The 24,744-nt window shown below is 44.6% G+C and overlaps 1 protein-coding gene across 6 annotated transcripts in view; it reads right to left on the bottom strand.

Moving 5' to 3' along the window:
- MAP4K4 (mitogen-activated protein kinase kinase kinase kinase 4) overlaps positions 1-7,120 on the bottom strand; it is a 166,229-nt gene extending 159,109 nt beyond the window's left edge. For all 6 annotated transcript variants that reach the window (XM_032226564.1, XM_032226567.1, XM_032226565.1 and 3 more), the window contains exons 1-2: positions 6,478-7,120; positions 5,839-5,904 (exon numbers count right to left, since the gene is read on the bottom strand). In XM_032226564.1, coding sequence (XP_032082455.1) covers positions 5,839-5,904; positions 6,478-6,534 — 123 coding nt within the window. In that variant the 5' untranslated portion in view covers positions 6,535-7,120. The remainder of the gene's footprint in view (positions 1-5,838; positions 5,905-6,477) is intronic.
- Positions 7,121-24,744: the final 17,624 nt, after the last annotated feature.

Raw genomic sequence — 24,744 nt, 5'->3', positions numbered from 1 at the left:
CCGAGTTTGTAAATGGGTTGTGCTCGGAGTATGGCAGCAGCGGTGGCAGCGGAGTGGCGACGCCCTGGCCCAGCCCTGCAGGGAGAGTTGGGCATGGTGAGGCAGGGAGGCCTTTGGGTGAGTGGTGTGCTGCCCGGCTGGAAAGGGACGTTGAGAGCAGCTACCCAGCAACCCCCCACTCCAGCTGGGCACAGTGCCACCCACCAACCTAGCGGTATCTCAAAGGCGTCAAACAATGTGAGCACCTTTGGCCCCCCTTCCCCCGGCTCCTACGGCTTTGTGCCTTCGGGATATCGCTAGGTTGCTGAGTGGCGCTCTGCCTGGCTGGAGGGGGGATTGTCCAGGGGGCTTATTATTGGGGAGGGGTGTATATTTTTGCCCACAGGAAAGATATGACATGGTCTTATTATCAGGACATATCGTAATTTTGGGGAAACACAGTACTTTTTATGAATACAGAAAAGATGAAGGCTAAACTACCAACCATAGTTTCATCTATGGCATACATACTATTTGTTGCCAAATAGTAAGGACAATATTGAGGATGCTGGAAACAGAACCAAATATCAGTTTTATCCCTTGTATGAGCATGCAACTCTATCAGGCTTGAGCCATAGAAAATTGCCCTCATTCTATCAACTAGGAGATATATGCATTTTACATACACATATTTAAGATTTAAGCTAGAAATATTAGCTTGATGCATCTAAGCCATTCTGCTTATCTGTGGAAGTAAACAACATCTCAGAAAAACATATGAATGTATGTATTAGGTGGAAAGGATGTTAAGCATACTTTTTTTCCCCATTATGGTGTAGCATAGCTCTCCCTCCTACAAGGCTCCTGCACTCAATCATGCAACAGGTAACACATGTTTGTGGAAATTGTAAGTGTCGGATGTGGGAAAATAGGTAGAAAATACTTCAAATGTAAGCTTTTGCACACAATCCTCTGAAAATTTCACTTAAACTGGACAACTACTCAACCATGCTACAGACATTTTCAATTTCAAGCTGTTGTATTTTCTGGTACCAAAAGTTACCACATACTAAGAACTACAGTGCAAATACATGAAAATGACACCAAATTTGGGGAAGCTTCTTAAAGGAGCAAATGATTTACTAACTGGCAATGGCCATGTTTAAATAAACATTGTACATTGAAACACTGAACACTAGAAACATTGTTTATCTACTTAAAAAGAAACATCTATTACAATATTGAGGAACACCTATTAGCCAACTCTATTTTTAAAAAATAAACAATATTAAATATAGACATGGCGATATCAGTAACTTCAAAATTGCGTATATGTAATTTCTAATAATTCCAAGTGTGGCTAGACATGTTAGTATACTGTAACAAAAACAAGGAGTTATGTGGTGTCTTAAAGACTAACAATTTTATTGGAAAAGAAGCTTTTGTGGATTACAACCACTTCATCACTATGTATGACATATTATTTAGAACAGAAAGAATACCACAGTTGGGAGAAAGATGAACAAAAGAGAAATGTAGGCAGAATGTTTAACATATAGCAGCAGCAGCGGAGTAAACAGCAGAATTCTTATCCCAGAGTAAAGGATAAAGACTTCACTGAAGTAGAATGTACAGTAAAAAATATTTTGTCAAGTATAATATCTCAAGCTGTTCAAAGTATTTTCACACACAACTGGTTTCCCCATTACATCCCTTTCCAGAAACACAGGGAACATGCATAATTTATACGTGCTCTTGAAATGCTGAAATATGAATAAAGTAAAAGAAGCCTTCACAACAGACTATCTCACAAGGGTTCTAGAGAGCAGCAGTATGAGTCCATTCCCAATTATAAGGGCACATTTCCTGTCTACATTTCCTGTCTACTATTGCCTGTTATTTCCTAATCATTAGCTTTTGCTGGGGTCTTTGAACAGACATGGGAAATATTTACAGCAGCTGTTTGTAAAGGACACTTGTTTTTCCAGTGCCTCACTTTTATTTCAGTGCTTTACAGGAGGAAAGTTGTTGGATATATACTTTCTTCAGCTGTCTTTTACACATTAGCATTGTCAAACTGGTTTTTCCAACAACAAAAACACATATTTAGAAACTCAATTCCACATGATAAAAGGCTAATAAGCCAAAATAAAGATTTCCCACAGTAGGTAGGTAGGTAGTAATTAGGTAGGTAAGTAGGGAGGGAGGGAGGGAGAGAGAGAGGGAGAGGGAGGGAGGGAGGAAGGGAGAGAGAGAGAGAGAGAGAGAGAGAGAGAGAGAGAGAGAGAGAGAGAGAGAGAGAGAGGACAGACAGACAGACAGACAAGATACTTTGTGAAAAATATAATTTATCACGTCTGTAACAAAGCAAACAGCAAGTTGACTGCCAGCAAGCAAACACTTGTTTTGTAAAATACCACCAGTCACCAACTCAATTCATGTGGGTTTTTCATACTTACTCTCATGAAGATACCATAAGTGAAATCCTATCTCTTAGATTAACAAACAGAAGTAAAACCCACGACGTTCATCACTTCACATATATTAAAACTATTTATTAATGCATCTTAGTTAAAAATATAAATAAATCACAAGAATTATAAAGCAATAAGCTTTAATACCACCAATAATCTAAATCTTTTAAAAGTACAGGATTTTGTTTATGATGTATGATAAAGCATTGATGAATTGGCACTCTTTTTTAGAATTGTTTCTACAAGTTTCTATTTTATTACAACACATAAGAACCTAGACAATCCTTCTACTAAATCCAAATAATCATTAATTCAAATGCCCTAAATTATACTCCAAGCATAATTCATTTATTTTGAGGCTTCACATTTCTTTTGTTCTATTGCTTCTCAAAGAACAATCAGGGCACCCAATTCATTAGAAAATACATCCCTGGTATTGCTGCTCCTTATTCTGCAATAAGAACATGAATGTTTGTGAGCAAGTCTGAACATGCCATTCAGCTGAGAACCAGTTGACCTCAGATTGATAAAGAGGATTTACTCACCCTATTCTAACACTATCCTGCTTTCTAGAAAAAATGTTTTAATTTGTACACCACATCAGCTAATCATTCACATCAATTAAACTTCAAAACAAAGCTTCCACAAAGGGCTCAAAACTATGGTTTTTATCTAAACTGAATTTATATGGAAAAGAATTAACTGTAAAAGTAAAGAAACGATGACTCTCTTCTTTCTACTTTAGCTCAAGCAGTCTTGGAAAAGAACAAGACAATCCATTATTTACACTTCAGAGTAGCCAGCCTTCTTCATTATGTTAAACACTAAAGGCTATATTCAGTGTTATATGAATGGTTTTCTAATAGAACAACTGGAATTCTTGCAAATTCCCAAATCTCTTTCTGAGAGTCACTCCATTTGATGTAGCAAATATTTTTTGGGGGAGAGAAAAATTTTTCTCCTTATCAGCAGCCTTCACTGGGGAAGGCTTGCTAAGGCTTGATAGCTGGGGAATCCTGGAGTTGTAGTTCCACCTCTGGAAGAACATATGATTCTTGTCTTTATACCCTGGTGTTTTGTAGAGAATGTAAGGAATAAATAAGTGGTTTCCATCCACAGCAACTTTGAGCATGAGGAATTCAACTGCTAGAATTATTAGAATGGCCATGCTGACTAGGAAATTCTGGAAGTTGGGGGCCATACATCTTAAAGTTGCTCAAGTTGGGAAACACATTTACTCCATAAAACTCATTTGTAAAGTCACACTGACACATTGTATTAAGCTATAAAATGATTTGGTTGCCTTTTATTAATATACTGTTTGAAGCAAACATTAGTTTATACTGCATAAGCCCAGTCAACTATGGGGTCAAGCCAAAGGCAAATAATAAATCAGGATTTAGCAAGCTATAGTTTAGCCGAAAATGTCAGCTTAATTTCTGTTTGGTCTGAACATCTTATACAACCTGCTAAGGTTTATTATGCAGCTTTGTTGCCAACTCTTTAGAAAAATACCCATAAAAAAGGACATTAAATGTTAACTATAACCACACATTATAAACTTATCTTTCTTGCTGCTCCACATCTTAGACTAGAGCAATCTACAAGGAAGAAATGATGACTGAAAAGTTTCATCAAGTAAGTGCTCTGTAATGCCCATCTTCAGCATCCCTATGGCTAACACAAGGCACACTATTTTAGATACAAGTACAAACGGAGTCCTTTGGGATTGGGCGGCATATAAATGTGTCTAATAAACAAACAAACAAACTAGGGAAAAATTCAATCAATTGGTGCTCCTTCAAAAAAGGCATTAAAATTGTCACTGAAAATTTGTGCATATAATAAGAGAGAATCAAACCACTTTGATCCCATTGTAATATTACCAAAATCAAAATAACCTATCAGAAGAATTATACTAGTTTATATAACTGTCTTCTTTCAATGTGCAGATATTTATGCAGTTTGTTCATACTAGGTCTAGCAGTGTTTAGGTACCACCAGTACTTCCATTTCATGAAAAACTTTGCAACTCAAACCAAAGTATTTCAATCAACCTTCTGCCAACTCCAAAGTGTACTAATTATCTTGCAATATTTTAAGATTAAATTATGGCTATTGCATGATTTGAATTAATTGATGGTGAGGTATACATTCATACAACTGAACTCCATTCTGGGGAATGGGAGGCAGAAAAAGACACACCCAAGATGATGTAACCTTCAGAAGCAATAACAATGCAGAAAAATGAGACAAAACCAGGTATCAAAAGGTCACCTATAAATCAGTTTCAGAATCAGACTCATAGTGATTCATTCAATCCCTACATAGGCCTAGTTCTTTTTGTCTAAAACAAGGCCAGACCAATTCAGCTTACTGCAATGTTTTTACAGTTGCAAACAGTATACCAATCCATACAGCAATAACAATCAGATATGAGGATGATCTACAAGTACATGTCAAAAACTACTTGTACACAATCATGCATCTTTTCTGCTGTATACCTAGAGATGAAAATCAATGACTGATGAACAACAGTTCTTAAGGTCTGCAACACAGCACAAGAAATACATTTTTTGTTACTTCCTCAAATTAATTCAAATTCTTTTATATAAACAAAACCTGGCTGATGTTTCACTCCCATAACAATGTGCATTGGAAAACTTAGTCATATAGGTGACTAAACATTACACAGCCCATGATATTGCAGTATTTGTTTCCTCTAAAAGGGGTTATATCTTGAAGACTTTCACAGCAACTTATCTTACCCATGTTTGTATATATTTGTGTGTGTGTGTTGTGTCATCGTCCCCCCAATTTCATCTACTTGTCAAACAGGTTGTTCCAGAAATTTTGATTTTCTGCTTTCCAGCCTGAGAATAACCTTTCCTACTTTTTTCCCCACTTTCACCCCACCCTTTTCATCCACACCCTCTTATAGAGGTAACACTGAAGACAGTATTATGCCAGCTTCCACACACCTTAACAAATTCATAACAAAGAAAGCCAGCTGTTCTTTTTTCAAAAGCAAGGCTGTTTGATCATTTTTGATAATGACAGGAACACCCCCCCCCCCATTTCTCCACTCCACTATCATCCCAGTGCACAGATAGGGAAAATACTACATGATAAAATAAAAGATAAAAAGAGTTTTGGTTTGTAACATAGGGGCAGCAAGAGTTAGTATCTTATGAACTTATAAACACAAATGGGTCCCTTGAAAACAAGGACAGGTGCTGATAATCCCTGTCACAAAGCCACAGGAAATGTATTTCTATTAACTTTTGTTCACAAAGCAAGGATGGCCCAACATCATGGCTACTGTTAAAGAGAAACATGTACATGGTTTTTTTTAAAGAAGGGGGGGAAAAACCTTAACACAAACCTTATAAACTTGCCCGTATGTGCCATTTCCAACCACTTCCACCAGCTCAAAAATCCCAGCAGGATCCTACACAATAAAGGTGAGGAAAAATGAAAGGATGGTTGGGAGAGAAGGGGAAGGGGGGAGAAGAGAAGATATGATTGTTATCTTTAGGCAATTATTGCTGGATCCCCCAAATGCAAACAGTGGAGTGGATCGTTTAGCAGTGCAGTTGTTTCACCCTGTTTTTCTACGCACATGCCAATACATGCAAACAAAGGAAAGGAACCAAAGAGTGGACTCATCCTCCCCTCGCTTCTGCCCAGGGTACAAAATGGGAAGCCAACGAGCTAACTAGTAAAGGGCCTTTTTTAAGGGTGTAATAACCCATCCCCCCTTATGACAGAGGCTTCTTCTCCCACCCACCCACCCCCCGCAATGTACAAGCCCAAGTCTTCCTCTCACCCTCCCTTCCTTCCCCCTCCGCACCAACCCAGCTCCGAACAACAAAAGCCACGCCAGGGAAGACGTCGCCCGCTTTGTGTGGATAGCGGGAGGGAGACAAGACGGCCAAGGATCGTCTGCAAGCAGCCCTTTTCTCCCTTGCTTTCCCTTCCATCCTCACCGCCACCGCCACCCCTCGCCCCAAGTCACACTCACCCGCAAAGAGGAAAGGTCTATATCTCCCAGACTTTTTGCAGGAGAGTCATTCGCCATTTTTCCTTTTTGTTATTTTTCTTAACTATATAAATAAAGAGCCAAGCACTTGGCACGCCACGGTGAAAATATAAAGCGTCACCCGCTTGAAAACCAACCCCCCCTCTCTGTCTGTCTCTTTTTGTGTCTTCCTCTCAGAAAGATCTTTTCTTTTCTTCTCTCTCTTTCTTTCTCTCTCTCTCCGCCCTTCCGTTTCTTGCTTTCTTCAGTCCGGGGTAAAACTCTTCTTCAATGGAGAGATGGAGATCCAGGAGGGCGGTGGAGGCTTCTGCTGCTGCTGCTGCTGCTTTGCTCTACGGTGGAAGAGGAGACCGAGCAATGTAGGGCTACCGTGACTTCTTGGCTGCTTTAAATAGTTCCTTTTCGATCTCAGTTCGTGCGAAGGTCGCTCTGAAGCGGATTCACACCATCGGGAAGAAAAGAGCGGGCGCTCCCAAGAGGCGTCTCTTCCCAGGCAGCTACATCCAACATAAGAACCCAGAGCCGGCGGTGGGAGAAGAGCAGGCGGCGGCGGCTTTCATGCGCGCGCGCGCGCGCGCAGAGCAACTCGCACCCACCCGCCCACCGGAGCACGCGAACAATAAAACGCCACCCGGACACAGTCGCTCCCTGCCTTCCTCCGCCCCCCCACCCCCTCCCACCCCAATCGGTTCTCTTTCTGCTCCTCCTCCTGCTGCTGCTGCTGCGCCCTGAGCTCAGAGACACTGGTTTTTCCACGGGAGCTTCCTCCAGCGCTGGGAAAGGGGAAACAAAGCGAGCGCTGGGAGGGAAGAGGTGCGAAAGGATACAAAATAAACTCTCAAGTCAGAAAGGAAGCCAACAGCTCGCTCTTTCTTTCTCCGACAGGAAAACCCAGCGGAAACACACGCGCACCAAAGCACTTCTGGGTAAATGGAGGTTGGAGAGGGGGGGAGAAGGAGAAGAAGAAGGGGAGGGGGTGTCGTCTCTTGCTTTCAGGCAGAGGCTGCCTAGGGAAATCCCTTTTGGAGCGAATCTATCGATAGGCAATCAGGGTGTGGCACAGAACAATAGACAGAAGTTGTCTCGGAGAGCTTCCCAGCTAGGCCTCGCTCCCCAGAAAAATAAGGTATCTCTAGATAACTTCCTGAACAATGTAGACTCTGGGCAAGCGCTCCATTTATGTGAGAGAAAGATGTACTAGGTGGGAACAATGATCATCAGGCCGGCAAGGCAGTGTCATTTTTTCAAGTTGGCGTGAAAATCCTCCACAACCTATTTGAAACAGCGGTTTTTATGTCATCGCATCACTTAGGACTCAACCAGAAGTTATTGGCTGGTGGTTTTTTTCTCATTTGTTTTACCTTGTGTGTCTTTCATTCAGGAATTAAAACTCCCCTCCTATTTTTCACCACAATAACAATCCTGTGAATCGAGATAACAGGGCCAGGGCTTACTCCCTGCATAAAATTGGATTTGAACGTGAGTCTCCCTGGTGCCAGTCCAGCACATTAACTCCTAAAACACATAGGCACTCATTAAGAAAATCAGTAATGTCTCTGATTAATTAAAAAGACTTGGAAGGCTCTTTGGTAGTTAAGAGTTGCTTGATCCTATTCACCTCAAACCTGCTTGCCAGAGGCCATTGATCATAGGCCTGGTACCACCAGTAATTTTCTGATTATACAATAGGAGGACTACTGTACTTTGTCTTTTTGGTATGATGTTTTTATTCAGCAGCAATTATCTGACATCACCAGGAAAGGGTAGGAAAGCCACTTCCAGAAAACCCCAGATCTAATTAATGTAGACTCTATTTCCCAATAACAACTGAGGTGACTCCTGCAGCCTTATAGTTATGGGTTGTGGGAATATTCTCCAACACATCCCTGGGACACATAGTTGGCAAAAGCATCTAAGGAAACTAGGGACCTAACTTAAGAAAGGCTATAGGTTCCTGCTATAGGTACCTACTTTTCAGTGAAACCTAGGATTTTCTTATTTTTTTGTTATCCATATACAGTAATAAATTCCCTGAACTTAAAGCATCTGAGTCATACGATGACAAATATCAGAGAGTGCCTTGGACCACTTTGGACTATTTATTTATTCATCCATTCATTTGTCAAATTGCCTATCTTCCTCACTGCTTCGGGTGGTGGACAAATAAATTTTAAAAGCATAAAAACTGAATATTGAAAAATAAATATGAGTCATTGTTCTTCAGGTCTGGAATTAGTTCAGTTATTATTGTTCTCTAGAACGTCAGGCAGAATATTTTCGTTTTGTCTTTTTTAATTGAGATTTAAGGAAAAGAAACTACAGTTAGTTATTTGGATGCCATCAAGTGGGAGGGTTGGCTTCCTGTGACAGTAGGGAAATAGTTTGCTATTTTCATTTCACTTTAATAATAATCATCAGTTTACATTCCAGTAACATCTTTGATCCTATCATAGCCATCCATTTATCTATTGTCTTTCTCTTCTATTTCTCTCAGTCTCCCATATAATAATTCTTTTTAGTCCACCACCCATTTGCTTTACATGCCCAAAGTATGTGAGTTTCTGTTAAGCTGATCATTGCCCCAAGGGAACAATAAGTCTGTATTTGTTCCAGGCCTGAATTTATTACTTCTTGCATCATCTGTAGTATTCTTCACAACTGTCTCCAAATTCCTTATTAGAAGTATCTGTATTCTTTTTCTTGCTGTTCCTTAGGTCCACTTTCACAGTTATACAGATAGCCCTTGACACAATAGTTCATTTAGTGACCTTTCAAAGTAACAACAGCAGTGGAAAAAATTATTTATGACCACGTTTCACACTTATGACCGTTGCAGCATCCCCATGGTCATGTGATTTACATTTGCATGCTTGCTAACCAACTCACATTTATGACGGCTGCTATGTCCTCGAGTCAACGGATCCCTTTTTGTGACCTTCTGACAAGCAAAGGCAATGGGGAAATCAGATTCACTTAACAACCCTGTTACTAATTTAAGAACTGCAGTGATTCACTTAACAAATGTGGCAACAAAAGTTGTAAAATGGGGGAGAACTCCCGTAACAAATTTCTCAACAACATAAATTTTGGGCTCAATTGTGGTACTAAGTTAAGTACGACATTACATTGATAATTTATTTAACTATTGTTAGGTTTGTTGTCATTGAAATAGCCATAGGTGTCATGATCTGGGCTACCTTATTTCATAATCATTAATCTCCTTACTTCTGTAGGACAATCAATGCATTTTGATTCATGGGTCCAGGAAAAAATGAGTATTAAAAGGTATTGTCTGTAAATCTAGGGTTCATATTTCATCTATATTTTCACCTACTTTCCAGTGCTGCCAATTGTTCTAGACCCCCTGATGTGTGGGTTCATTGTTTCAGAGATATTTCCTTACATAAATAAACAGAATGACTAAAGGCAAAAAAGCAGAGGGAGCAGGAGTGACTTCCAACTTCCTGCCAGTTTGACTGCAACTGACACCTCCCCCCTCCAACAGCCAATGGTGGGACCTGGCTACCAGGCCTCTAAAGGGCTAAGGCAGGATTGGTCTAGCTGATCTCCAGTGGTCAAAAGAGAGGCTGGTTCCATGGGTCCCAAATTTTCAAGACATTCTGTAAGTTAGCTCATTTGAGCTTCTTTAGTTCACAAACTCTTGCCCTGTGATGCACAGGTTCACCCCATTTAATTTTGCAGACACAAGAGTTTTAGTAATATATAGAGAGAATTCCCTATAGCTAATTGCACATTAGGACTATATGCATCTTGTCATATTCCTTTCCCAATTCTGAGTCATACTGTTTCCCCCCCCCCTCCCCCCCCAAAAAACCTCGGTTTTAAACATAATACACATTTTGGCAAGATCACAATTGTAAAGATTGTTCTTTTAACACTCCATTACGTTATACAGTAGCTGACCCTTGTTGGCTCTATCGATAAAAGTTTTCCAAGCTGTTCCACCCCATTATATAGTTTTTGCAGTTGCATTATTTGGCATCCACTATTCTGCCTATCCACTTCATGCATTGTTATACTCTCTTTCTCCTTCCGTCCATCATGCCTATGCCATTGTCATCTTGTACATATATGCATCAGCCCTTATGATGTACCCAAAGTATAATAGTTTTTGTTTGATGACCCTTTGATCAATGAGCTTTAAAAACCTCTAGTATTGAAAGGCAGATTCTTTTGGTTATCTGAGGGATGCAAAGCAAACTTCTCCACACTGTAACTCAAAGGAGTCAATATTTTTCCTCTTGTTCTTATACAGAGTTTATCTCTCACATCAATGCATTATAATGGGGAATACAATGGAATTGGCCAATCAAAAATTTGCCTTGATTAAAATTCCTCTATTTCATTAGCTTTTTCAATATTTTTGTTGAAAAATAAATTGTTTTTCTTTTCTGAATTTCTTTTGTATCATTTTTATCAATTTTAGACCTTAGATAATTGTAACTGTTAACTATTTCAGTCATTTTGTTTACATTAAATTCTTCTAGTTTTCCAGTTGACATAATCTTAGTTTTCTAACTTTCTACTCTGCAGGTTTACTTTTTTTTCTTTTTGTATTTTTATTGACTGTCAAACAAAACATACAAACAGAGATAACTACAATACAAGAAGGGACTATAAAAAGTAAAATACCCAGTGACCAAAAGATTTAGAAATTATTATAATTTTCCAATGTAATACAATTAACTGTAAATAACCGAATATATTTTATTGTTTTAAAAGACAAAAATCACTATTAATTCTAAACTAAGACTATCAAGAACTACAGTCACCATAATATAAATCACTAAACAAAATTAGTAAATTATATTAGATAGCCTGTGAAATTAGAATATAGACTTTATAAGAACAGTAAGCCAAATTTTGATGCAATACAAATCCATGTGTTAAGTTGTAATCAAGAAATTCTTCCCAATTTTAATTAAATTATCTGAAATATTTGTTTTCAGTTATGAAGTTGTGAAGTTGAAGCAGTCACATAATTTAGTCAGCCATTGTTCTGTTGAGTGATCTTGCCAGTAAAAAGCACATAATATTCTTGCAGCAGTTAGCATATACAAAGCTAATACAATATGTTTTAGTAAAGTTTAATAAGAGCATTACAGATTGAAATGGGAATTAAAGTTTTAAGAGATATTTCATTTTGGTGTAGATCATTTTCCAGAATTGTTGAGCTTTACAGAATTGCCACCATCAAAATGTGAAAAATAGATCTGGCTTGCTCATTCTTGCCGTTCACATGACATTTACATTAATATATACACTAAATAGGAAAAGTAATATAATACAGCCCTCTTTAACTCATTCAATCTTCCCAAATTATGTTCTTGCTATCTAAAGCTTTGGTATAGTTGATAAAACAGAATTAGAACTCTTTTTGAAACTGTCTTGCTCTTTTGGTTGCCTACCTAATATTAGCTGTCTGATCTTATGTTCTTATGTTTTCTTCTGAAGCTTGCTTGTATAGATGTAATTGTTTTTATATGGTCTTCTGCAAAATGTTCAATACAGTGTTACTGGCAAATGAAATTGTATTAAAGCTACTGTCCTTTATTTGGAACATACTTGGAATGCCCCCTTTTAAATACAGAGAGACTTTTTCAAGTCTTTAGGCCAGGCTGCTTTTTCTATATGTATTGGCAGAGGACTGACATGCATTTTCCATGCCAGACTTCGTAATGAGCTCTGTGTGAAAGTTCGTCTACCTGTATTCCTGTGGCTTTTTTATTTCCCAGGTGTTAATAGCCCATTCCTCCTCAAGCACCACTGGTTCTTCTTTATAGTCTTCTCTCAAAATATGCATCAGTATGTTTCACTTTCTCAGCCGGGCTGAGAAGAAAGCAGTGGCAAACCATTTTTGTAACACTGCCAAAGAAACCTGCATAGGTGCAGTCAGCTTGAGGGTATAATTACCTGTTTAGGCCAGGTGTCTTTACCTGTTCCTTATCTTATTTATATGTCTTGCCATAATGCTGTTAGCACTCTAACTGCCTTTTCTTCTATGGCTTTACATTGTATAGTCATCTGCACCTGACACCTAGTCCATTTATCCGCTCCATCTCAATTGTTAGAAGAATAGTATCCTTAATATATAGATAGTCCTCACTTACTGACTACAATTTTATAATTGCAGTTATAGTATTCCTATCTTTCTGTAACTTCATTTATTTTTATGAGACCTCTTCCAATATTCTCCTTGAATATATCTACTTTAATCACACATTTTTCTGTAATTTCCCTAAGTCTAAATAGATACATTGATTTCCTTTCCAGTATGTTTCTCTTTTGTCTTTATGGCATTGCGTTGGAAGCTTTCCTCTGTATGGAACTGGTGTGCATCAAAAAAGCATTTACAGGGTGAAATAATTCTTGGCAAAGAATACAAAAAGAGAGAGTAGATTTAGTCTATTTAATTCTTGAATAAAAAGTTGATGCTGTTTGCTATCAGTGGATTTCCAGATTTTTTTTAATTTCATGATCATTAAGGCTCGCTTTTAGAATTGGCATCCTTTTAATATGAAGTATTCTTCATGTTATTATTTTTATCTTGATGATTCAGTTCATCAATGAAATTCACTCAATTCTTTAAACAGAATTTTTATCCAATTACAAAAGGGCTAATTGTTAGTAATTTAAAGATAATAGTTGAATAATATCAGCTGGAAATCACATAGAGATATCTTTATATTTTTCAAATTGAAATTCTTTATTTTAACTCACTTAACTGAGAAGAAATAGCTTTCAGAAACAAATGCTGAGTTTGTCTTTCAGTCAGAATTCACAATCGGATCCTGCTGATAATAGCTGTAGTTGAAATGATTCAAAAAGATAGTATTCTACTTAATATAAAAAGATAACTATAATGGTCCTTGCAATGATCATTCTGTGTAGGTAGTTTAAATGATCTAATTTTTTTAAAGAAGAACTTTCTCAGGAATGATAGTGCTTTTGAAATGCTGCACATCTTAGCTTCAAGATGTATAGACATCAGTTCACAAAATTCTTATGAAGATCTAGGTCAGCTGGGAATTCTAGAAATAGAAGTCTGCATGGTGCTTTGGTTGAGAAAGTCTGCTGTGGAGCATAATTGTCCTGTGTCACACATGATAATATCTGGGAGATACCACATCAGCTTGCCAAGACAGCACACTCTGGGCCCTATCCTAACAGACATAGGTGAGATTAGCTCCTAGAAATGAGGGTCTTCCCACTCTGTTAGGAGTAGGAAGTCCAATCCCTCCCTATTAACATATAGGAGTGTTGTTAATGCAGTTCTATTCTGCATTTTGGTCACTGTTACAAGCCATGCTGTAGTTATTATAGCCTGGTAACATCTATAGGAATAGTGATAATGAGTGTGATTATATTTTTTTACCATTGATTATTTTGATTTTATTCCAAGAGACCCAGTTTGGTATAGTATTTAAGGCACCGGGCCAGAAGCCAGGACATCCTGAATTCTATTCCCACCTTATGAACAAAACTCGCTGAACTTGGGCCAGTCACTTTCAATCCTAGCGAGTACTGTAAACAAAGGCAAAGGGCTTCTCAGAATATTATTTTATTAACCTGCAGACAAGGGCTGGTTTTCAATTTTTTTTACTACTGGTTCTGTGGGGGTTGCTAGGTGGGGGCATGTGACTGAGTGGGCGTGGTCTACTTAATGTCACTCGCACACACAGTCACATGCCCCCCCCACCTAGCCATGTCCACAGAACTGTGAAAATTTGTTTTCCCAGCTGGGAGGCTGGCAAAGGAACCTCGTTTTCCCCTGCTTCTGCGGCTCTCAGAGGAAGGAGGAAGGGATGCTGGCTGATGCTCGCTTCCCTTACCGCTCAATGCCGCTTGCCCCCTTGCCGCTTTCCTGCCCAGCTAAGCAGGGCAGGCCGGGCCCAGGCTGCAACCAGTAGGGTGGGGGCTCTGTCCCGCAGGGATGGCAGTGGCGAGCAGTAAGGGGTGGTGAGCAGTAAGGGAAACAAGCACCAGCCAGCAATCCTGCTTCCTTTCGCCGCGAGCGCAGCTGGGGAGAAATCAGGGAGAGAGAGAAAGGACGTTGGTCTTACCTGAACGTCTATTTTTGGAGGGGGGGAGGGAGTGGTCACGTGTGGGTTTTATCTTAGCCTGATTGGTCCAAAGATTGAGAGCAAAGCTATAAATACTGGTGCCTTCCAATCCTGGCCCAGATTCTCGAAGCCGAACGGTACAACTGAAACGACAAAAAAACAACCACAACAAACCCCGGGAACACCCAGGCCCTCCTCTTGGCCCCAACGAACACAACTCAGGGCGGGTCGTGACCACTCCCTCCCCCCCTCCGAAAATAGATGTTCAGGTAAGACCAACATCCTTTTTCCAGAGGAGGGGGAGGGAGTGGTCACGTGTGGGACATACCCAAGCTAAAGGTCCCAGGGAGGGAGAACAAGAACCACTAGGGCCCAAGGGGAGCCTCAGCCGCCACTCCCTGCAAGACTCTCCGACCGAAGGACACGTCCGCAGACGCGAAAGCATCCAGACGATAATGCCGGATGAAAGACGTCGGGGAAGGCCAAGTGGCCGCACGACAGATGTCCTCAAACGGGGCCCTCGTGGCCCACGCCGCTGTGGTCGCGGCACTCCTAGTAGAATGGGCCATGACCCCCAACGGGGCCAGACGACCCAAAGCCCCGTAAGCCTCCACTATGGCCTGACGCAGCCAATGACCAATGGTAGCCGAAGACACTTTCGACCCCAGCGTCCCCGACTGGAATGTGACAAACAAGGCCTCAGACCTACGGATCTCCCCGGTCCGCCGCAGGTAGATTCGCAGAGCGCGGCGGACATCTAACCGATGCCAGAGCCATTCCCTGTCATTGGACGGACCCGGGCAAAAGTCAGGCAGGACGATCTCCTGAGTCCTATGAAAGGGGGTATTCACCTTCGGAACGAAGGCCGGGTCAAGGCGAAGCACCACCCTGGCCTGGTGAAAGTGACAAAGACAGAGCACCTAGCTCCGAAATACGTCGGGCGGACGTGATCGCCACCAGGAAGACCACTTTCAGTGACAAGAAACGTAAGTGAACAGATCGGAGGGGCTCGAACAGGGCCCCCGTCAAGGCCCTGAGCACCAGGGGAAGATCCCACATGGGAAACCTGTGGACGGGGGGAGGGTGGAGATTAGCCGCCCCCTTCAGGGGAAACTGGGAAAGGGAAGAAGACCCCATCCCTCCAGGACCGAAGACAGAGCCGCCACCTGGCGACGCAAGGTATTCTGTGAAAGCCCGTCATCAGGACCTTTCTGAAGGAAATCCAAGACGTTGGGAATGGTGGCCCTATCGGGAGAAATGCCCCTAGGTGAGCACCATCGGACAAAGGCCGCCCAGGTGGAGTTATAAATGCGGGTCGTCGACGGCCGCCGAGCCGCCTCAATGGTGTGAATGACCCGGAGGACAGATGAGCCTCCCTCAGAAGCCGCTGTTCAAGAGCCAGGCGGTCAGATGAAGCCACTGTGGCTCCGGGTGAACCAGAGCCCCCTGCAGCAAGACTACCTCCCCCCGCGGAATCCTCCATGGGGGGCCACCGACAGCTATACCAGGTCTGCGAACCAGGGCCTCCTGGGCCAATACGGGGCCACCAGGATGACCAGGGCCCCCTCCACCACCACTTTCCTGACGGTCCCCAGGATGAGGGGAATGGGAGGGAAGGCATAAACCAGGAGCCATTGGTTCCTGAGGGCGTCCGTGCCCTCCGCCGACCTGGACTGGAAACGGGTGAAGAACTGTGGAAGCTGGGAGTTTTCAGGCAACACAAACAGGTCCACCAGAGGAGACCCGAACCTTTGGCAGATCCTCCGGAACAGCGACGGGTGGAGTTGCCACTCGTCGTTGTCCAGATTCGCTCGACTGAACCAATCCGCCTGGACATTGGAGAGTCCCGAGATGTGCTCCGACACCAAGGACAGCAGGTGTCTCTCCGCCCAGGAGCCCAGCCGCAGAGCCTCCAACCAGAGGCCCCGCGAGTGGGTCCCACCCTGACGATTGATGTGAGCCTTGGTGGCCACATTGTCCGTCAGGAGGAGCACATGGCACCCTCCACCGAGGACTGAAAGTGGCGCAGAGCCAGTCGCGCAGCCTTCAGCTCCAGCCAATTTATATTGTGGCATAGGTCCGAGGCCGTCCACCTGCCCTGCGCCATCCGAGAGCCCACCAGGGCCCCCCACCCGAACAGACTCACGTCCATGGTGACGGTCACCCTGTCCGGCTCCCAGAAGCAGCAGCCCCACTGAATGGCCAGGGAGAGCCACCACGCCAGAGAGACCCGGACCCCCGCCGGGAGACGGAGAGTCCGAAGAGAATTGCTCAATCGTCCCCTCTGAAAGGGGATGAGTTCCCACTGGAGGGGCCTGAGATGAAGCCTGGCCCACGGGACAATCCCGATGCAAGAGACCATCTTGCCCAATAACTGTGACAGAGAGAGGATGGAAGTGGACCGCCTTGCGCGAACACTTTCCGCCAGACGACGGAGGCTGTCCTGCCGTTCCTGAGACAGACTCACCACCCCCGACTTGGAATCTATGACTGTCCCCAGATGCAGAATGCAAGTGGAGGGGGAAAGATGACTCTTGGTGAAGTTCACCGAAAAGCCCAGGTTTTGAAGGCTTCGAATGGTGAGCCGAAGATCCGAGACGGCCTGAGGAAGGGACCCCGCCTGAACCAAGACATCGTCTAAATAGCATTGGAGACGAACTGGCACAGACCGCAGATGAGCCGCCAGAACCTTCGTGAAGGTCCGTGGGGCCGAGGCCAGGCCAAAGGGAAGAGCCCTGTACTGGTAGTGGCGGGACCCGTGAGAGAACCTCATGAGTGGGCAGGATGGGAATGTGAAGATAGGCCTCCGTGAGATCCACGGAGGCCAGGAAGTCCCCCTTCCTGATGCCCTGAAGAATAGATTTGAGGGATGACATTTTGAAGCGTCTGTACACCAGAAACCTGTTCAGGCACTTGAGGTCTAGAATCGCCCTCCAGCCCCCCGTGCTCTTCGGAACCATGAAGAGGTTGGAGTAGTGGCCGAGGCCTCGTTCCCCTAGAGGAACCGCCTCCACCGCCCGAATGTCGAGAAGGTGGGCAATCGCCTGATCCATCAGGCGGCGGCGCTCCCGACTCCGAGGCAGAGGGAAGGACCGAAAGAGGTTTGGAGGAGTGGAGAGGAATTCTAACCTGAGACCGTGACGAACCGTGGCTCGGACCCAAGCGTCCGACGTGATTTCGTCCCATCGATCCGCATAGAGGGAGAGGCGGCCGCCGATGGGAGGACTCGGGTTTAAGTCACTTCCCCCTGCGGTAGGGACGGCTGCCTCCGCCACGAAAGGGCCGCCTGGCCTGGCCCTGGAAACGATTCCTGTCCTGGAAGGACGGCCCGGAGAACTGCCTATCAGCTGGGAAGGAAGAAAAACGCTGGTTATATCCGTAATCTGTGGCTCTATACCTCTGCCTGCGGAAAGGACGTGACTTAGCCTCGGGCTTCTTAGCAGTAGAAGGAAGAACCTTCTTCTTGTCCTTATCCTCCACTAGGATGGGGACGAGGGCTTCCCCGAAAAGGTTCGGTCCCTTGAAGGGAGCGGCTGCCAAATCCCATTTAGCCTTGTTATCCATCTGCCAGTGACGCAACCAAAGAAGCCTACGAGAGGTGACAGAGGTGGCCAAGGCACTGGAGGCAAACTTGACTGTGTCCAGGGTTGCATCAGCGGAGAACTGGCAGGCCGCCAAGATCTTAAACAGATCCTGGTGGAGCCGCTCGTCCTGGATGGGAATACGCTCCTGCAGCTTCTTAAGCCACATGACCGTGGCGTGGTTAAAGTAGGAAGCCGAATCCACGGACTTAATAGCCCACGCCGTGGCGTTAAAATTCTTCCACAAGGTAAGCTCTGTGCGCTTATTCTCCGGCTTCATCTTATCTGCCGCGTCACCCGATACCACCGGAGAGGAGGAAACAAGGGCGGCCACCAGGTTGTCAATGGCAGGCAGCTGAATGGCCTGAGCAAAGGTCTACTCCACGTTATAGTGCCGGCGGTCATTACTGCCAGGGGCTGAGAAATTGGAGGGGCGAGCCCACTGATTGGTCAAGACCTCCAAAAACAGAGGAGGAGCGGGAATCTCCTCCTTGTTAGTGGCCGTAGCAGAAAACATGTCCATGTCAGGATCCCGAGGAGGGGGCACTGAAGGATCCCCCGTCCCAATTTTAGTGGTCTGCCGTGCCTTGTCCAAGAGAATCTTGAACATGGCAGGAACAAAGAAGAAAGCTCGTCAGAAAGGCCCGCATTCTCATCATCTGAGAAGTCCATTTCCTGGAGGTTCTCCCCCCCCCAAGAACGAAGCCTCGCTTACCATGGAAGGAGAGGAATCTCAATACTGGGCCCTGCCTAGCCCCACATGCCTAGCAGAAAGGGAGCCCTTGTTCCGTTGGGCAATGCCCTGAGAGATGGCTGCAGAAATAAGCCTTTTAATTCCTTCAGGAAGATTCTCCAGATCCTCCACATCCCCATAAGCAGAACCAGGTCCTTGAGGCGCCAACCTGTGAGAGGAACCCTCCAGAGGATCACCTGCAGGGGAGGGGGAACGCCTCCTCCTGGAGTAGGCCCGAGACCTGCCAGGGGAGCTTGAGGAAGAGGCAGGGCTAAATCCCCTAGGGGAAGATCTGCTGGAGACAGGCCCGAAGGGAGACCTGGACTTGGATCTGTCCCGGGATGAAGGCCTCGCCGAATGGGCCAGCCTCTCTGCCCTCGCAAAGGTCTTTTCCAGCGCCCTATGCCGCCTGGCTTCCTCCCTAGTGGAGGACCTAGAAGGGCGCCTAGAGACCAAGGATCCCTGGGGGGGAGCCCCCTGCCCCACCTCCTGATCCAGGGCCTCCTCACCCCCAGCTGGGCCCGCCATCTGGCCCTGGGGAATCTCCGCTCCCTCGTCTATACCCAACTCACGTGTCCGACGAAGGGAGCAGGAACACAGGCCTCTGAAAGTCCCACCGGAACCAGGGCCTGAAGGTCTGTGGGGAAGCTAGGCCCAAAGCCTCGTGCTAGGCCTCACCCATGAGGTAGGCCGAAACAAGGCCCCACACACGTGGCGACCTTCAAAATGGCCGCCGAAACTCTGAGCACGGGCAAAAAGGCCGGCAACAATTCCAGCGGCTCAGCCGGCCTTCCAGGAGCCGGCGCTGCACTGAAAACTAGTCGGGGAGAGCCACGCGGCACTCGGGCACGCTCTCCTCACCCCCGCTCGGCCCCCACAGCAATCAAATCAAATACGGCGGCACGGCAGCCGCCCGGGGCGATCAGCTGTGCAGCGGGTGGCTCGCGCACTCCACGTGGCGCCAAAGCCACTCCTGCCACCGCTGCTGCAAATGGAGCTGCTTCGGAAGCAGCCGAAACCGGAGCTGGCACCCCCGCACTCCCGGGAATAGGGTTGAGGCTCCTGGCCCGTGGGGGGGGAGGCTAAACGCCCCACAGGGCCCTCCCCAGCCGCCTGAGGCAGAGATCTGTCCCTTGGGGCCGCAGCAGTACAATTTAGAGTTTTTGAGAAAAGTTTTAAAGTGCCCAATTAAACCAAATAGGAACCAGATTGCAATCAACCAAAAAAGGAAAAATCCTACCTAAATACTTTTCTAACAGTATTTGGACCAAAGACTGAGATAATCTGGGCCAGGATTGGAAGGCACCAGTATTTATAGCTTTGCTCTCAGTCTTTGGACCAATCAGGCTAAGATAAAACCCACACGTGACCACTCCCTCCCCCTCCTCTGGAAAAAGAAGGCTGTCCCTAGCTAAAGTTAGGCTTTCTCCTCCCTCCTGATTTCTCCCCAGGGCAAGCAAAGCAGTTCTCAAAGAGAATGAAGCGTGGGCGCTTCTTTCAACAGCCGAGGCCTCCGCTCCTCTTCCTTCCTCATCTGTTTCTTTCTTTTGCTGGTACGGGGGCGCGGTACCAGGCCACTACTGGTCTGGTAGGTCAGATTTTCACTACTTCTTCTGGCGTACCGTACTGGGAGGAACCCACCTCTGCTGCAGACTGCTTAGCATCTAGGACCAAGGCAACATACCAACTCAAATAAATAATTATCCCTAAAGTTAACAATGAAATCTCAGAATGTGTAAAGATGCTGTCCATTACAAAAGTAGAAGAGAGAAAGATTTTGTTCTATTTTCCTTTATTTCCACTGAAATACTCTGCATATAGTCAGTCTGAATTATAGTCTCCAAAGGCCACAACAGAAGAAGATCTGGTATATGGCCTGAATACTTTTAAACTGGCATAAATCCAATATAAGCATTTTTCCACTTGATATATTTCTGAAAACTGTGGTGGAGTGTACAGCTGAATTCATGTACTGGTAAATTCTTAATCATCTGAATAAATGCTTGAGAGAGAGAGAAACTGCTGAAAATTCCCTCCCTTGTGAAGTCTATAGGCATTAGCTGAAATGGTAGGTCTTCTGTGTAATAGTTGTTGCTTTATAAAATATCCCTCCCTTCCCCCAAAATATGTGCAGCAGCCACCTTAGTACAGATCCAGAAAGAATTTAAAAATGAAAGAAGAGAATATTTGTAGCTCAGTATTGAACTGTAGGGTCTTTAGTGCTGAGCTTGGTGGTTTTTCCTTGTAGAGATTTCATTCCCAAACTAAGTAACATCATCAGTGCAGCTTAACTCAAAAGACCACCAAGGACCCCAGAGATTACAACTATTTTACCGCAATATGTTTTTTGATCATAGCTGACTTACCTGGGCACTTCTCTTGCATTTTATTCAGAGTTTCTCTTGTTGGTTTGTTTTTGGCATTATTTGGATTTTGGTTTTCATTTTCCTGATGTGTGCCCCTAAGAGTCCTCTGGGATTGATCGAGGTTCTGTATACTGTTAAATAAATAAATATGTCCATTTTCAGTCTCAAAGTTGTCATCATGATTTACTAGTTCTCCCCACCATCACCATGTTCAGGATATGAGATAAAGGTAAAGGATCCTCTTGCACATATGTGCTAATCATTCCTGACTCTAGGGGACGGTGCTCATCTCCGTTTCAAAGCCAAAGAGCCAGCGGTGTCCGAAGACGTCTCTGATCATGTGGCCAGCATGACTAAATGCCAAAGGCACACAGAACACTGTTATCTTCCCAGTAAAGGTGGTCCCTATTTTTCTACTTGCATTTTTACATGCTTTCGAACTGCTAGGTTGGCAGAAGTTGGAGCAAGTAACGGGAACTTACTCCATTACGCAGCTCTAGGGATTTGAACCGCTGAACTGCCGACCTTTCTGATTGACCAGCTCAGTGTCTTGGCCACTTAGCCGCCGCATCCCTTTCTGTTCAGGATATGAACAGTTATATTATTAGCATCTTTGAATACTAATTAAAGTCTTCTGAGTATACTCCATCTAAAACTGATTAGCTGCTATTGGGGAGGGGGTAAGAGGGGGCACCAGAACTAGATTAAGTTTAATCTGATCCTCCATCCCTTTACATCCATTTGAAAGAAAATCATTCCCCTGTTGTTTCAGAGGTGCTTACGTCATAGATAATAAGTATATGACTTCTCCCAAAATTATTTAACTTATTCATCCCTCTTTCATTTCATTAGTTGCAACTTGCTTCAGCAACTCCAGAATGACCTATAGCTATGCAAAGGAAATACCTGTATCAGAAATATTATGACCTGTATTATTATTGTTTTTTTCTTCACTCTGTCTCTTTTTCTCCTTTTTTCCATTCCCAAGTTTTGTAATTTTCTTCTCTTCTAATGGATTTTTGTTTTAAAAGGGAGAAAATATTTTGCCAGATGTTTATGCATCTTACAATATTTCTCCTGACTTGTAGAATAAAGACCAGACTTTAGGTCCTGGCTGAAGGGTCATCAGGGTAAGATCTGAAAACTGCCTTGCAGAATCTTTCCTGCTGTAGCAGCCTAGGACTATTAGCAGGATGCCTACTGACTGCAGACACATCTTTTCTAACTCCTTTTAATTTCAGTTTTTAGGTTGGGTGTTTATATGACATTCGGCCATACTGCCCTATGTCTCTTTTCTAAGAAAAGTGAATAGTGGAGGCCTAGGGGCTTTATATGTATATAAAAATAGATCAATGTTTTTCTTTGCGAAAAGAAGATGCAAGTATTTCTAGTAGAGAATGTGACAGCCTGTTTCTGCTTCTCTTTCTTTCTTTGTTCAAAGATAAGTAAACAGATAAGGTCTTGAGAAATATAATGCATAGTTCTATAGATTGTTTTAATTGTTCTTTGCCTGGAGAATGTGCATATGTTCTCGACTTGCCAATTGGAACCAGAATTTCCATTACTAAGCAATGCAGTCATAAAGCATGACTACATCGCTTAGCAGTGGCTGCAACCCCAGTTGCCTTTGTTAACTGAATCCTACATCATTAGACAAGGCAACTTCCTAACCAAAGTCAGTGGGGGAACCAGCAGAAAAATGCAAGCTCCAGATCAACCAGCAGTAAGTAGCTGGAGAGGAAGGGCAGGATGGGGATGGGTGCAAGAGAGAGTGAATGAAACTGCAAATAGATGCATGACAGGCATGGTTTGGGGAGGGTACAAAGGAAGCTAAGCTCATTTATCGTGATCACATGACCATGGGGAAGCTGAGATAGCCAGAACTCCAAGGACCGATTATAACCACCATACATAAAGCACTTCATAATTTCAAATGGTCACTGAACAAATGCTTATAGGTGAATGACTACCTGTATATACTTTCTATCTATCAGTTCATAGTGTAATCAAATAGACACCACCTGTTTCAAGAGAACTTCTATTAAAATTAATATTTATTTAGCTAGGAGAGAGGTTCAATTCATATAAACATTCACTCAACTGAGTACCGTATATACTCGAGTATAAGCCGACCCGAATATAAGCCGAGGCACCTAATTTTACCCCAAAAAGCTGGAAAAGTTATTGACTCGAGTATAAGCCTAGGGTGGGAAATGCAGCAGCTACCGGTAAATTTCAAAAATAAAAATAGATACCAATAATGTTTTTGAATATTTATTTCCTCCCCTGGAGTGGGGAGGGAATGTGGCTTTCATAGTATCCTTCCCCTGGAGTGGGGAGGAATTGGGGATTTTGCAGTATCCTACCCCTGTAGTGGGGAGGGAATGTGGCTTTCATAGTATCCTATCCCTGGAGTGGGGAGGATTTGGGGGATTTCATAGTATCCTTCCCCTGGAGTGGGGAGGAAATGTGGATTTCATAGTATCCTTCCCCTGGAGTGGGGAGGATTTGGGGGATTTCATAGTATCCTTCCCCTGGAGTGGGGAGGATTTGGGGGATTTCATAGTATCCTACCCCTGGAGTGGGGAGGATTTGGGGGATTTCATAGTATCCTACCCCTGGAGTGGGAAGGATTTGGGGGATTTCATAGTATCCTTCCCCTGGAGTGGGGAGGATTTGGGGGATTTCATAGTATCCTTCCCCTGGAGTGGGGAGGATTTGGGGGATTTCATAGTATCCTTCCCCTGGAGTGGGGAGGATTTGGGGGATTTCATAGTATCCTACCCCTGGAGTGGGGAGGATTTGGGGGATTTCATAGTATCCTTCCCCTGGAGTGGGGAGGAAATGTGGATTTCATAGTATCCTTCCCCTGGAGTGGGGAGGATTTGGGGGATTTCATAGTATCCTACCCCTGGAGTGGGGAGGATTTGGGGGATTTCATAGTATCCTACCCCTGGAGTGGGGAGGATTTGGGGGATTTCATAGTATCCTTCCCCTGGAGTGGGGAGGATTTGGGGGATTTCATAGTATACTAAGTCAGAAATAACATTGCTGCGTAGCCAGGAGTGTGTCTCAGTCCCTCATACATAAATCATTGTACGAGGCGCTCGACGGCGCCTCTTACCTGCCGCGGGTCCCACCAGGACCGGCCAGAGGCACAGCAAGCTCCGGAACCAGAGCGGGAGCCTCCGCCGCATGGCTCAGCTCCGCCAGGGACGCATCCGGCAAGGGGAAAGCGGGGTCCCCTCTCGCGCAGCGGGTGGAGGGCGCGGGGCGGCGGCAGGGCTGGGCTGCCTCCGGGTCCTGCCTCCCGGAGCCCTGGGGCGGCCGCGGGAGTCCGTGGGCGGCGGGGCTCGCTCGGCTTCCAGCAGGGAGGAGAAGGGGGGCTTCCCGGAGCCGCGCGCTCGGCAAGCTCGCCGCTCAACTCAGCGCCAGCGCGCCTTCATCTCCGAGCGCCCAGCGGAAGGGCCAAGCCGCTCGCCTCG

Source organism: Thamnophis elegans, chromosome 11 (genome assembly GCF_009769535.1).
Source record: "Thamnophis elegans isolate rThaEle1 chromosome 11, rThaEle1.pri, whole genome shotgun sequence".
Classification (NCBI taxonomy): domain Eukaryota; kingdom Metazoa; phylum Chordata; class Lepidosauria; order Squamata; family Colubridae; genus Thamnophis; species Thamnophis elegans.
Note: the sequence above shows the minus strand (reverse complement) of the source record. Positions and strands in the feature narration are given on the sequence as shown.